The following is a 13,466-nucleotide window of genomic DNA, read 5'->3' as shown; positions in this document are numbered from 1 at the left end:
ACAACAGCAAAGTGACCATTTTTATTACAGCTGCTTCACAAATTGACAGCCTGCAGCAAGCATTTACTAGTGCTCAAGCCCCGCTAAAGTGGGCCTTGTAACTCAGCATATGGAAGTTATACAGGAAAGCGGAAGTAACATAATTCACATTGTATATCTTGATTGGCATATAATCATTGCTCCTTATTAAGTACCAGATTCACAGACTTTGATAATATACTGCACATTATAATAATGGTTTTCATTTCCTCTCTGCTCCTCCTTTCTCCGGGCAGCCCAGCCAGTATTTGGCGATCGGTCTTGGGTACGGTGGCGATACAGTATCCACCCTCTTGGTCTGAAGATTCACACGGTAATATTTATCTAAAAGAAAACAAGAATATTATCATTGAGACCTGGCTCCTGACATGGTTAATGATTCTCCTTTCTTATAGGGGAGCTACACCCCAAAATCCCCCAGTATTTAACCTGTCAAACCAACCAGCTTCTGACTTGCAGTGCACTCCACTAAGAGCCCTAAGAAGGGGCTGGACATTGGCGACGCTACCCAAGACGTACCTTTAACAAAAAAGTAGATGCTCTGAATGGGCTGGCACTTGTGGAGAATGTCATGGTCCTCTTCTGAATCCAGGAATGCTAGATAATCCTGTCCCCCATAGTCCTGTCTGCCATAGTCGAACCCCTGCTGCTGCCACTGCTGCTGTCTGCGGTCGCTGTTCTCGCCCAGGAACAGGGGGTCCCAGAACACGGAGCGATCCTGCCTGCGATTCTGTTTCCTCCCTCGACGGCGCTTGTATGAACGCTTCCTGCTGGCTTTGGAGCTTTTCCTAGAGCTGGCAGTCTGGACCTTGGGAGCCACGTAGAGCTGGGCAGCCATCACTGCATCCACCGGGCCACGGAGCCCCTTCCAGTCCCGGCTGATCAAGCGAGGGCTGGGGCTGGAGAAAGAATCTGAACCTGGGGAGAGAGAGAGAGAGAGAGAAAGGGAGAGGGGGGAGTGGCGAGAGAGAGGAGGGGGAGAGGAGAGCGAGGAGGGAGAGGGGAGAGAGAAATGGGAGAAAAGGAGAGAGAGGAGGGAGAGAGGAGAGAGAAATGGCCGAGAAGGAGAGAGAGGGGAGAGAGAGGAGGACGATGGAGTGAGAGGATATAGTGTGGGAGGACAGCCGAGGAAGAGAGTGGAAGAGATTTCCAGTCATTATTTCTGGATAGCCTCAGTTATTCACTCCCGTCTGTAGCAGGTTGTGTGTGAGGGGTCCCACCTTGGAAGAGCAAGCTGAAGATCTCCTCCCAGCTGTCGTACTGCATGGCAGTGTAGCGGCTGAAAAGAGTCGAAGGCTCCATCTCCGAACACTCCTGCTGACTGGGCTGCTTGTGGAACTTGTACTGGTAATACTGGGAGCCTGGGGAGAGGGGATTGTCCCATGAATCTTCATATACTGTCTAAAAACCCAGAGGGCATCATAGTAACATTTCTGATCCATAACTGACAGCGCCCTTTTTAACACAAGTATCATTTTAAATGCTGGGAGAATTTAGGAGTTTGGGAGAATTATTCCGAAAATGTGGAATTGTTTCCATCATAATATGAAGGGATTTGCTTGGAACCAATGCTTCTCCGTCAGTCCACATTATCAAACAGATACATGTCTTACATGTTCTATTCTTTCATCTCTGCGTGTTGCTGATTAAGTTTGAACCACAAACAGGAATTGTCTTATTTATTGTTTCACAGGATCCCCTTGTAAACAAGGCCTCGGTCTCAATGGGTAAATCTCCTGCTTAAATAAGTAAAACAACACAAGCGATTCTATTTCCGTGCAGAGCAGATGCCACTGTGGGTTATTTAAACACCGGTCCTGTGAAACGAAGCACAAACAAAGAACTCTTTTATATGGAGGGGGGCGGCACCTTTGAAGAAGTAGACCTTTTCGTTGCCTCGGTAGTTGGCTGCCGGGAGGGCGAACGCCGCGTCCACGTTGTCTGGGATGCCGTTGAACCCTTCGGAGATATCCCGGGGATAGTCAGGGTCCAGGACGCCATCCTCAAACCGCCAATACTCCTTACCCTGGCACAGCGAGAGAGACACGGTGTCAGACTGAGCTGGGAGCACAGGGGAGCTATGTGCTTGTAACATGCTTGTGCTCTGTACCACCTAGCGTTGATTTAGATTCTATTGGTGTATTTTAAAATCTGCCAATGACAGTGTCATACTAGTGTAAGTGCTACCATTACCCCATAGCACAGAATCGAACAGTCCTAATGGTGCCTCTATTCATGATTGGTGTAATGAAGGCACTGACTGAAACACATATCTACCTGCTTTCAGATTTCACCTTACAATCTACGATCATCTGTTTTTGCAATGGTTATAAGAAACTCAAATCAAGCACACATAGGTTTTGGCTAATGCCTTTGCCACAGTTACGTCAATTAAGTCAGTAGCCAAAACATTGGTATTCACTTTGGTTTAACCTATACCTTAGTTTTGCCTGGGAATTCATGACCGGACGTTTAAAATGAAGGGTAAGCTTGTTAAGACCTGAACCAATAATCACTACCCGAGGTCAGGTTTGACAGCACCTTGAAGATGTAAGTTTTTCCCTGGCAGTTTATGCGGGTGAAGGCACTATCGATGGGGCCCTCCACCCCCCAGACGTCCTTGATGAGTTTTGGGTATCCCGGCTTCACCTCCTTGTTGTCCAGGTGGTAGAAATGTTCCCCTGGGAGTCGGAAGGGGGAGACAATGTGGGGAGGAGGGTGAGTTGGGTTACAGTTCATCTCACACAATTAACGTGACAACCCAGTGCTGCAAAATTAAAAAGCACTCAGAATGATGCCCATACCTGTTAATAAAACTAACCCTGATGCAGCTGACACAGGAGAGAGGGGACTTGGGAATATATATAAACACGCGGTCTATAGGTCTGACTGTAAGACTGACTTTGCATAGCATGCTGAGCCATTCCAAAAGATGACTATAATTAGACTTAATTAGGCTATTAACCCTTTCATGCATGACATTTTTTAAATAGCTGATGAAGGCAGTTTTGGACACTTAATAAATATATTTTTCATTGCTTTATCATGCAGTAGAAGATTCACAGTAGAAGGGGTACGTGGTGCTAAGCTCCCCTCTTACCTCTGAAAGCGTAGATAGAGCCGTTCTTCACCTGCGTGAAAGCATCAAAGGGGTCACCGCTGCACAACCCGGCAGGTTCAGACTGCGGAGGACGAGTGAGCTCGGTGAGGTCGGGTTCTGCAACTGTTCCCAGTTCAGGCTGCTTGGTAACTGGCTCATATTCAACGTATTCTGTGGTAGCCTCTAGTTTGGGTCTGACAGCGTTGGGTCTGAGGAGCGAGGCCCCTTGGTTCTCTGTTGGTGGCAGGACGCTCGCTACAGTTTCGGTCTCATTGGTACTGTAGTCGTATTCGTCTTCTGGCACATCAAACAGATCTCCGCGGGACACTGGCACAAAACAGAAGAGTGTTTACTTTATCATTTACATTTCTGTCTCAAATGCAAAGTGAGCGTGCCCACATTCCACACACTCTTTGGTGGCTGTCCCTCTCTTTGAGCGCCAACCAATGCCAAGTGGTGTGGTTGCAAATGTCTTATTAAACCACTACTGTACTAATTTACACTACGTGGACGCTCTAGCACTGAGCAGCACTGAACAAACACGCGGGACCCGAATGAGTAGTGGTCCTACCTTTACTGCGGCACGTCAGGTCATAGTCCACACAGCAGCTCTGGTAATACTTGCACATGGAGTCGCATTGGCACTTCTTCTTCGAGTCGAACCCGATCTCACAGCGGCCAACGCATGATTCTGCAAGGAAAGAGAAACGCACCGGTGCAAAACGGGTTTTGCTTTAGTTCAAGATTTCCCTCTGTGTTGAGTCCAGATAGACAATGTAAGTCTGCTCTTTGCAATTTATAACAGCTTTAAGACTTCAAGACATTTGTTTTTGTAAAATCCAATGTATTTCAAAGAAAACAAGTTCCACCCATTGTAGACCATTCAAGTAGCAAGGCGCTGAGTCACAGCGGTTCTGACTTACCTTCTACAGCCAGAGCGGCAGTGAGTGCGGACAGTATGAGGATCACCCCCAACTTCATGGCTTCTCTTTGGGAGCAGAGCGTGGAACTGAGAAGGTCTGGGTGTTGCAGATTCGTTCAGACGATCGAGCGGTCAAAGGGGTCGTTCACCTCCGTGTGTTGACTTAGCCTTAGATTTAACTAACCAGAAATCGATCATGTTAACCCCGAAGAGAGAGAGAGAGAGAGAGAGAGAGAGAGAGAGAGAGAGAGAAGAGAAGGAGAGATAGAAGGAGAGAGAGGGATAGAAGGAGAAAGACAGAGAGAGAGCATAGAAGGAGAGAGAGGGATAGAAGGAGAGAGAGAGACAGAGAGAGAGAGAGAGAGAGAGAGAGAGAGAGAGAGAGAGAGAGAGAGAGAGAGAGAGAGAAGGAGAGAGGGCGGTTATTGTTGGCACTGTAGGAAACACACACAGTCAGTTTTGGGTAGCTTTATTGCGTTATCATTACTGATTTATAGAAACGCGGTTCCTAACTATCTGAACACAAGCAAGCCTTTGGCAGTTCGACCTTGCTTGCCCATCGCGACCTCGTACCTGAACGTTAATTATTGACGGGAGCAGAGTGGGAACCCGCTGTTCAGCTTGTCAACAGGTTAACACAACAACCACAAGACCAAGCAAACCCTTCCCCCGCGCAAGGCTGGCACGCCGCTGCTGTAGTAGCAGTCAGTGAGCAAATGCACACGCAGAACAAGCGACAATGACAAGGGAAGCCCTGCCCCCTGTAGAACACTGTCATTCTGCGCAAAGCGGGACTTTTGTAAATTTGGTTTTGCGGTGCTGTATTAATCATTAAACAGAAGACTGAGTGTAAAGTAAGGAGCCCTCTGTATGTATGTACTGTGTGCATGAATAGGGGTTGGAGAAAAAAAACGCACACACGCTTGACTGATTCGTTTTTTGTAGGGTAAAACCCGCATCTCCCTTAATGGAATTAAAGGCGCTCGTCACTAATGAATTCCCGCAATTTAAAGGCCTTGCAGACTATGCGGTCAGGTCAAATCAGCGCTGTCCTTAGTACCCTAATCTTGACAGTGTTATTATTATTATTATTATTATTATTATTATTATTATTATTAGTCGTAGTAGTTGTTTCAGTAGCATTAGAAAACAGCGCCTCGGTTCGGGCTTTTTAGGGTGACCATGGTGCGGATGTTGCTGTCCGTGGTGCTGATAACCTCACCGTTCCACTTGGGGGCGGATGAGGGATCATCTGACGCGGTGTTGCTGGGGAGAGCTGCCTGGCTTCACACTGATGAGGCTAACTAAAGAGACTTTAGAGAGGATTCCCCAAATCTGACACCTATAGATGAAGACATTTAAGGACAACGCAATGTCTGCGTAAAATAAACGGAAGGAGTCGCTGATTTTTGTTTGTCTCGCTTTAACCTACAGAAGAAAGGGGGGGTGTTTCTCCTGTCGCTCTCACAAACAATATGAAGACAACAACAAAGGGATTTCATTAATCCATTCATTTCTCCTGTCTATTTCGAAACGCGGACATTATTGCGAATCCTATCAAGGTGCTTTGGAAATTGATTATATATAAGCCATTGAAAAGAGTCCTTTTGAAAAAAAAATTCATCATCAGATGACGTAATACAAAGCAAATACAAAGAACATTGAAATCTGTGCCAAGCATCGCTGTGTGCATCACCGGCCGTTTATTACAATCCAACCAGCCCGGCCGTATACGGGCGATGCTCGTTCATGCTTCTGTCTCTTACCATTTCTCTGTATAAACTCTGCAGATCTTTCTCCATGTTTAGCTCCGAAAGACTCTTAGTTCCCGAATATGTTTCCCGGCTACAGACCCGGAGATCCGGCCCGGATCCCAAGGCAGTATCTCCGGGTCTGAGCACCGATGTCCGGGCAGCTTTAGATGCAGCCCTGCCCCCGCTCCGCGCCGCTATCCGGACTCTGAAAGAGGCCGAAGAAACCTCGAATTTAGGGGAGATTCGGCAGGGCATCGCGCAGACATTCCAGCTGGTCCAGGAAGCCTGGGTGCTGCCCACGGTCGGAAGGCAGGTCGCCGAGGAGATCTGCAATATAATCCGGCTGGAAGGGGCCCTCGACCTGCTTCTCAAGCTGCTGCAGTCCCCCGAAGTGGAGATCAAGTACGAGTCCACCAAATTACTGGAGCAAATACTCACATCTGAAAACAGGTAAGACGAGCTTTTAAAAAATTACAACGAAGAATCCCTGCTAGTAGAACTGTGCAAACTGACTTAACAGAATATCTGCACAGGGTACATCCATTAAAGGCAAAGTCTTCATTTTGGGAAGACGATTTCACCATTTGGGGATCATGGCGTACTGGAAAAGCTAGCTGTGCCATGGATAATCATGTATGTTTATATTATATATATATATATATATATATATATATATATATATATATATATATATATATATATATATATATATATATATATATATAGATATCTATAGTATCAAGAACCAGTGCACTGTGGTCATTCTTCTAGTTATCAATGCCTGAAGATCTGTGGTGTTTTCCATTACATTAGGACACTGATAAAGCAGCATTATATATAGTTTTTTAATTTGCTGGTGGCAAACGAAGCCAGGATCACAGGCAGCCAGATGTTTGAGCTTCACTATGCCAGCAGTCAGCTGTCTGAGGTCAGGCCGAATTGTGCTTACTAACTGAGCCAACTCAGTAAGGATAGCTCATTTTCTGAGGATCAGAAATCAAGGGGTTCAAGTCAATGAATGTAAACTGGCTGCTCTTAACCCTAACACTGCCACTAGCGTGTTTTCTGTCTTCATACCCCGTGACGTCATGGTTAGTCTTGCTTATGCATGTATATCAGCACTGGCTTTTACAAAGTTGAACTCTCAGACTATTTTTCAGTCTGACACTGTTATTTAATTCCCAGTCAGTAAAGCTGCAGACTGGCTCACTGATGGCAGAACTGCAGTTTTAGCAGAAAGTGAGTTTGCAGATCTTAGTTTGTACTCATTCAGTGGTGACTCATCCCATCACATCATGTTATAATGCTAAGCAGAAGCCGGGACTGTGTGATTAGTGCAGATTAAGATGTCAAAATGTTCTTTGAGGTGGAGCCTCCTACTTCTAATGGAGTCTGCATCTATAGTACATTATATGTTTTTCCATATGGAAATATAAGATGCTACTTTCCTGGACTTTTTGTTTGACAACTTGCTGTTGGTGCAATCCAGCTTGATTCCCTAAGAAAAATCCAGCTGTGGTTTAGATGGGTGTAGATGGATTTAATCAACCCCTAAACTAAGTAGTCTAGTGCTGAAAGGTTTCTACGCTTACCTTTTGAATTAAGTTTTATCTTCCATTGATGAAGTTTTGGATTTATGGGGTCCAGGCAGATCTAATCCATCCTTAGTGTCTTGTAAGTTTGCCCTACTTTGTGTTTCTCTCCCTGCAGGGACCGCGTGGCGCGGATGGGTCTGGGGGTGATCCTGAACCTGGCCCGCGAGCGAGATGATGCTCAACTTGCCCGCAGCGTCTCTGGTATCCTGGAGCACATGTTCAAGCACACGGAGGAGACTTGCTCCCAGCTCATCAGCAATGGAGCGCTGGACTCCGTGCTGTACTGGTGCCGGGGCACCGACCCCACCGTGCTCCGCCACTGCGCCATGGCCCTGGCCAACTGCGCCATGTACGGGGGCCACGCCTGCCAGCGGCGGATGATCGAGAAGCAGGCGGCCGAGTGGCTCTTCCCGCTGGCCTTCTCCAAGGAGGACGAGCTGATCCGTTTCCACGCCTGCCTGGCGGTGGCTGTGCTCGCTGCCAACAGGGAGGTGGAGGGGGAGGTGGTGCGCTCCGGCACCCTGGAGCTTGTGGAGCCCTTCATCGCCTCGCTGGACCCGGACGAGTTCGCGCGCAGCCTCCTCGACAGCTCCGACAACACCCAGGGACGCACCGCCGCCGACCTGCAGCACCTTCTGCCCCTGCTGGACGGGGCCCGTCTGGAGGGGAAGTGCATCGCTGCCTTCTACCTGTGCGTGGAGACCAGCATCAAATCCAGGCAGAACAACACCAAGGTAGGGAGGCTGGCGGGAGTCGGTCTGTATTTGCATTTCTGTATCGGGCCATTTTGATGCGTGGATTATAAAAACAGGAGAGTAAAAATAACTAAAAGGTCTGTCTCTGTTTTTCATTTATAATCCAAAAATTATAAGATAGACAGAGTGAAGGAAGTTTATAAAACTTAACCAATTCAATGCCATTCATTTCGACTAGAGGTTTTTTACTTCAATGATAAAGACTTCCAGCTGACACTTTTGCCAAATACTTATCCACTTATCTGCTTATCCACTTATTGAGTTGATGTCTGTTTATCCCTCTGATCCACTCTTTTTTGCCTCACCCCCCTACCCTCAGATATTCCAAGAGATTGGCGCAGTGCAGAGCCTGAAAAGGATAGTCAGCTACTCCAGCAATGGAACCACCTCGTCTCTCGCCAAGCGGGCGCTAAGGATGATGGGAGAGGACATCCCACGGCGCATCTCTCCCGCCGTGCCTAACTGGAAGTCCGGCGAGGTGCAGACCTGGCTGCAGCAGATCGGCTTTACCGCTTACACCGAGCGCTTCCAGGTGTGTGTGTGTGTGCCAGGGGGTCATTGCACGCTACGTGATGTCGTGAAGGGTGATGATGTCTATGGCAAATTTTCATGTTTATATAGTCAGGGCTTTACGACCTGGTCCACTTCCTTACGCATGTCATGCATCTGCATCTTCTATTACTGCAATGAGAGCCATTCATTTTGTAGCTAATTCTGCTACAGTGTGCACATCCGTTTAATCTCTAATTACATCTCTGCTAATTGTGCCAGCCTGTATGCTGCTGAACACAGTTACTGTACTGGTTGACCAGCATTTCTAAATCATTTCGAGCTTGTTGAAAACTGTGCAGATCAAAAGGTTTTGGGATGCTCTACAGCTTCTAGTGTATACACCAGACATGCAACATTTTCCAGAATTATGTTTTAAACATTCTTTGAGCTCACCCCCAAGCTCCTGTCCTCTCTCCCCACCCAGGAGCTGCAGGTGGACGGAGACCTGCTTCTGAACATTACTGACCTGGAGCTGCGCATCGACCTGGGCATGACGGCCGGCCTCACCAGGAAGAGGTACACCTTCATCACGCCACACATTCTATGTTAGAGTACCCTTTTTGGAGAGGATTGAGAGTATCATAATCTGGGCATCTACTGTATGGAGGAGCCTGTCCTGGCTGTTAACACTGTAGGTTAAGGCTGATCTACTATTGCACTGCTAGCTTTGAAAGTTACCTGAATACTTCTTATTATTATCACATTGCAAGCTTGAGTCAACCTCAGTGTATTGAAAGAAAACAGCTGCACTTAAACTGCAATGAAATTACACTAAATTGGATTACTTTCTAATAAAAAAAAGATTCTTAGTGCTTATATGTGCAGAGCAGTGACATTGAAAGAATGGTGGTGTTATTAGTTAAGAGATTCCCGTTTGCCTCATAAGAGAACACCGCCACTGAATTGGGCTCTAATTCCAATTCCTCTTGCTCGACCCGCAGGTTCCTCAGGGAGCTCCGAGAGCTGAAGACCTACGCCAACTACTCGACCTGCGACCCCAGCAACCTGGCGGACTGGCTGGGGGGGGTGGACCCGCGCTTCCGGCAGTACACCTACAATCTGCTGCAGGGAGGCCTGGAAAGGAGCTCCCTGCCCCGGGTCACAGAGCAGCAGCTCCAGGCAGACTGCCTCGTGCAGAACGGACTTCACCGCACCAAGATCTTGGTGGCAGCAAAAGGTATTTGGGGGGAGGGGGAGATGCTCCCTTTTATAGAAAGAAAACTTACGATTTAACTGTGTGTGAACAACTTCAAAAGCTGTCAAAAGGGCATCACTAAAGACAAGCTTTGGCATGTTGGATGTGCAACCTATATAAATGTGCTGCATTTTGGCATTCACTCTAACAAAGCATTGTACCTGTGCAACCAACTTTCTATTACAATTGCAGTCATTTTTCTTTCTTCTGTCTCTGGAGCCCCCCTCATTTATTCTCTCTGCTCTGTGTTCCTCTGTAGAGCTGCTCCAGACCCCCCCACCCTGCAGTACCTGCGAGCTGCAACCAGAGGGCCCCGATGTGTTCATCAGCTATCGGAGGACAACCGGCTCCCAGCTTGCCAGGTGAGCCTGGTTGAGTAGAGGTGGAAAGGTGCTTCACACGTTATCCCCATGGCACAAACTGCATCACCACAGACCTCGAGCACATAGTGATAAAGAGCTGGGTCAATGCCATACCAGCCTCTCCAACCCATATAACTGCAGTGGAGCTGAGATTTAACTGGGGACGTCAATAAGAGCTTTTAACTATAATATGGAATAAGAGTTACAATGAATAACAGGAATATAAATTTGAAACATAGACCCTATAACTACACGTTGTTAGGATATATATATTTTATATATATATTGCATATATTGCAGGTTATCCAAGTGGTTAGCAAATTTCCAAATAAGTATGTGAATAGAATGGTATTCTTGGGGTCAACAGCATCTTGTACTGAACAGCCCTGGTAGCGCCCCCTGGGTGTGTGTCAGGAAAGCACTGCGCACTCTCTCTCTCCCCCTCTCACCTTTCTCCATCTCTCTCCGGTCAGCCTGCTAAAGGTGCATCTCCAGGTCCGTGGGTTCAGCGTGTTCATCGACGTGGAGAAGCTGGAGGCCGGCAAGTTTGAGGACAAGCTGATCCAGAGCGTGCAGCGAGCGCGCAACTTCATCCTGGTGATGTCGGCCGGGGCGCTTGACAAGTGCATGGGGGACAGCGACATGAAGGACTGGGTCCACAAGGTGAGTGGCAGAGTCGCTTCGTTCATGACGTCTCCGCTTCGGTATTGAATCTGACACGATGACCGACGGTGTTTATTCACAGGAGATCGTCACAGCCCTGAACGGAGGGAAGAACATTGTCCCCGTGACTGACCACTTCCTGTGGCCCGAGCCCAGCAGCCTGCCCGAGGACATGAGGGCCGTCCTCAACTTCAACGGAGTCAAGTGAGTCAGGGACGGAGGGCGGGGCTGGGCGGGGTGGGATGGGGCATGGCGGGATGGGGCAGGGCGGGGCAGAGCCACACCTCCCACTCACGCACAGCCTGATCGTTTTTGTTTTGTTTTTTAAATAATGTAAATCTACAATCTGTTATTATGGTGTTGCGCCTCTGTTTTCATCGATCAGATCAGTGTTATTTGGGGAAACCGTGTTATAAAACAGTTTGTGTGTGATATTAGCGACATGGTCTGTATCTCACTCTTCTCTCTTCCCCTCCCAGGTGGTCCCACGAGTATCAGGAGGCCACTATTGAGAAGATCATTCGGTTCCTGCAAGGCCAGCCCTGCAGAGATCGCTCCAGCTCTCCTGACAGTCTCTAAGCGCCACCCCCCTCCCAGGACAGTTCTAATGTGGGGTGAAGGGCATCTGAGACCTGCGTCAAGCGTACCCTCGATCTTTCACCCCTATGCCTTGTACAATACCCACGTCAAGCTTGCTCTGGACCTCAAACCCGTATATATTTCAGTCCCCCCTCCCTGCCTTCTTTACATCTGCACTGACGCCAAACAGCCTGCAGATGCTGTCCTTCACAGCTCTGTATAAATCCGCACAGCTAAATCCCCCCCCCCAGTGTTTCTGCTTGGTCTGTCTTGAAGATGGAAAGGCTGTCTCTTGATTTAGCTGAGCTGCTGCATGCCATTCTGGGAGGAGACTGTTCATCCACGGACAGAGTGATTTGTTCCGTGGTCATGTCACTTTGAAATGGAAAAGCTGCCTGTCTCTCAGGTCAAACTCAATTCAGCTGTCAGGTAATCAATTAACCTCAGGACTGGTCCATTTGCTTACACAGGAGGAGGCAACCGGACTGAACCATTAGGCAACAGCTGCAGGGTTTTATTTATTGTTTTTAATATTTTGTAAAAAAAAAAAAATTGTAAATGTGTTACAGTTTTAATTATTAGGTGCTACAGTTAACATTTGGGTGGAAAAAAAGGGAAATGAGTGTATATAACCCTGCAAATATGAAGCCTGTATTTCAAATGTTTTATTTACGCATACAGGGTTATTGTTCACTAGTTGTAGTGCAGCCAAGCTTCAGTGAAAGTACTGTTAAACTGCAGTCTGACGGCAGCACCCTGCTTTAAAGTAATTTCTATGTCATCTCGTTGCTTGAAAAATGAAGCTGCATGCTTTCCTTCTTAATTTACCAAACTAGTCCTGAACGTACGGTATATTCAATCAGTCTGGAACAGTTACAAGATTTTTATTTGTTATACAACACTGCCACATTCAGAGCTGCTGCTGTTCCCAATGCAGCCTTCTGCTCTGACCACAGACCTGCTAAAGCCACTATCTACACTGCAGCCATGCACTATAACCACTCAAACACACTACTGTGACCACTGCACTAACTTCCTCACCTCAGCCCAGCACTATAAGCATTAATCTGCTCAACCCCACTACACACACACTGCAGTCCCGCACCCTCACCACTTCTGTCACTATCAGGTTTGTACAAACTTGTACACTTTGTAGTTATGATAATAGATGCTTCCCCTTTGCAATGTGGACAGCTTTACCCCTATCCCACTGTTCCCTGTGGCCTTAAATACATTCGTTCAAGATCTAGGAAAACGACTGTATTGTTGTGGCAGTGGTGTGATTTCAGAGTTTCTTGTATTTTGCAAGTTAGTTAAACTGAACAATATGCAATAAAGCTTACAAAATATATAGGATTTAGTGATACAATCTTGGAGTTGTTTTTTCTTCTTCATTAAAACAGATTCAAGTTTGGGTTAAAATAATATCTTCACCCCTATTTAATGAGACCAGATTATCCTGGCGCAGAATATCTTTGCAGCACATCCAGCGTTGACTACAGCCGACTCTGATTTTACATACAGATGGAATTTGACACCTCAGCCGTGGGTTCATAATCCAAACCACTATTCATAACCACTGCATAAAACGGGATAGTCTTGCACCATTGAGGCTGGACTTCTATTACCATGTTGTGAATACAATAATAATGCATTCAAATTTTCCATATGAAAAACTAAAACCAACACTATAGTACTACCAGAAATCCTATAGCAAGCATTATATCTTTGTACTGTTGTGGGAAATGCAGTATTATTTGTTGGCAAAGCCATATGGGTACATCAATTGCAAGGCAAACATCTGGCATCCAAAAACAAGTATCCAAGTTGGCTGTCACCCCAACAAAATAAGCAGAAGAGATTGGACACTGAAGCCCACAGAGTAGCAGTAGTGAGGCGTTCCCAACATTAACAGAGGGACAGAACGAGAGACAGAGAGACATCACCAAT

General features: G+C 46.9%; 2 protein-coding genes across 2 annotated transcripts; one reads left to right on the top strand and one right to left on the bottom strand.

The window, feature by feature from the left end:
- Positions 1-7: 7 nt before the first annotated feature.
- On the bottom strand, positions 8-4,270 carry vtna (vitronectin a). The gene is made up of 8 exons (XM_041241109.1): positions 4,063-4,270; positions 3,711-3,830; positions 3,140-3,466; positions 2,581-2,720; positions 1,909-2,065; positions 1,260-1,400; positions 559-957; positions 8-363 (listed from the first exon to the last, which is right to left on the bottom strand). The coding sequence occupies exons 1-8, from the start codon at positions 4,118-4,120 to the stop codon at positions 242-244; spliced, it is 1,464 nt and encodes a 487-aa protein (XP_041097043.1). The 5' UTR covers positions 4,121-4,270; the 3' UTR covers positions 8-241.
- Positions 4,271-4,634: 364 nt separating this feature from the next.
- sarm1 (sterile alpha and TIR motif containing 1) lies at positions 4,635-11,516 on the top strand. The gene is made up of 9 exons (XM_041241103.1): positions 4,635-6,265; positions 7,526-8,144; positions 8,485-8,697; positions 9,142-9,233; positions 9,659-9,894; positions 10,172-10,274; positions 10,748-10,937; positions 11,020-11,141; positions 11,417-11,516. The coding sequence occupies exons 1-9, from the start codon at positions 5,811-5,813 to the stop codon at positions 11,514-11,516; spliced, it is 2,130 nt and encodes a 709-aa protein (XP_041097037.1). The 5' UTR covers positions 4,635-5,810.
- Positions 11,517-13,466: the final 1,950 nt, after the last annotated feature.

The sequence above is a fragment of the Polyodon spathula genome, unplaced genomic scaffold (assembly GCF_017654505.1).
Source record: "Polyodon spathula isolate WHYD16114869_AA unplaced genomic scaffold, ASM1765450v1 scaffolds_764, whole genome shotgun sequence".
In the NCBI taxonomy this organism is placed as follows: domain Eukaryota; kingdom Metazoa; phylum Chordata; class Actinopteri; order Acipenseriformes; family Polyodontidae; genus Polyodon; species Polyodon spathula.
The sequence above is the reverse complement of the archived record's forward strand: the minus strand, read 5'-3'. Positions and strand labels throughout refer to the sequence as shown.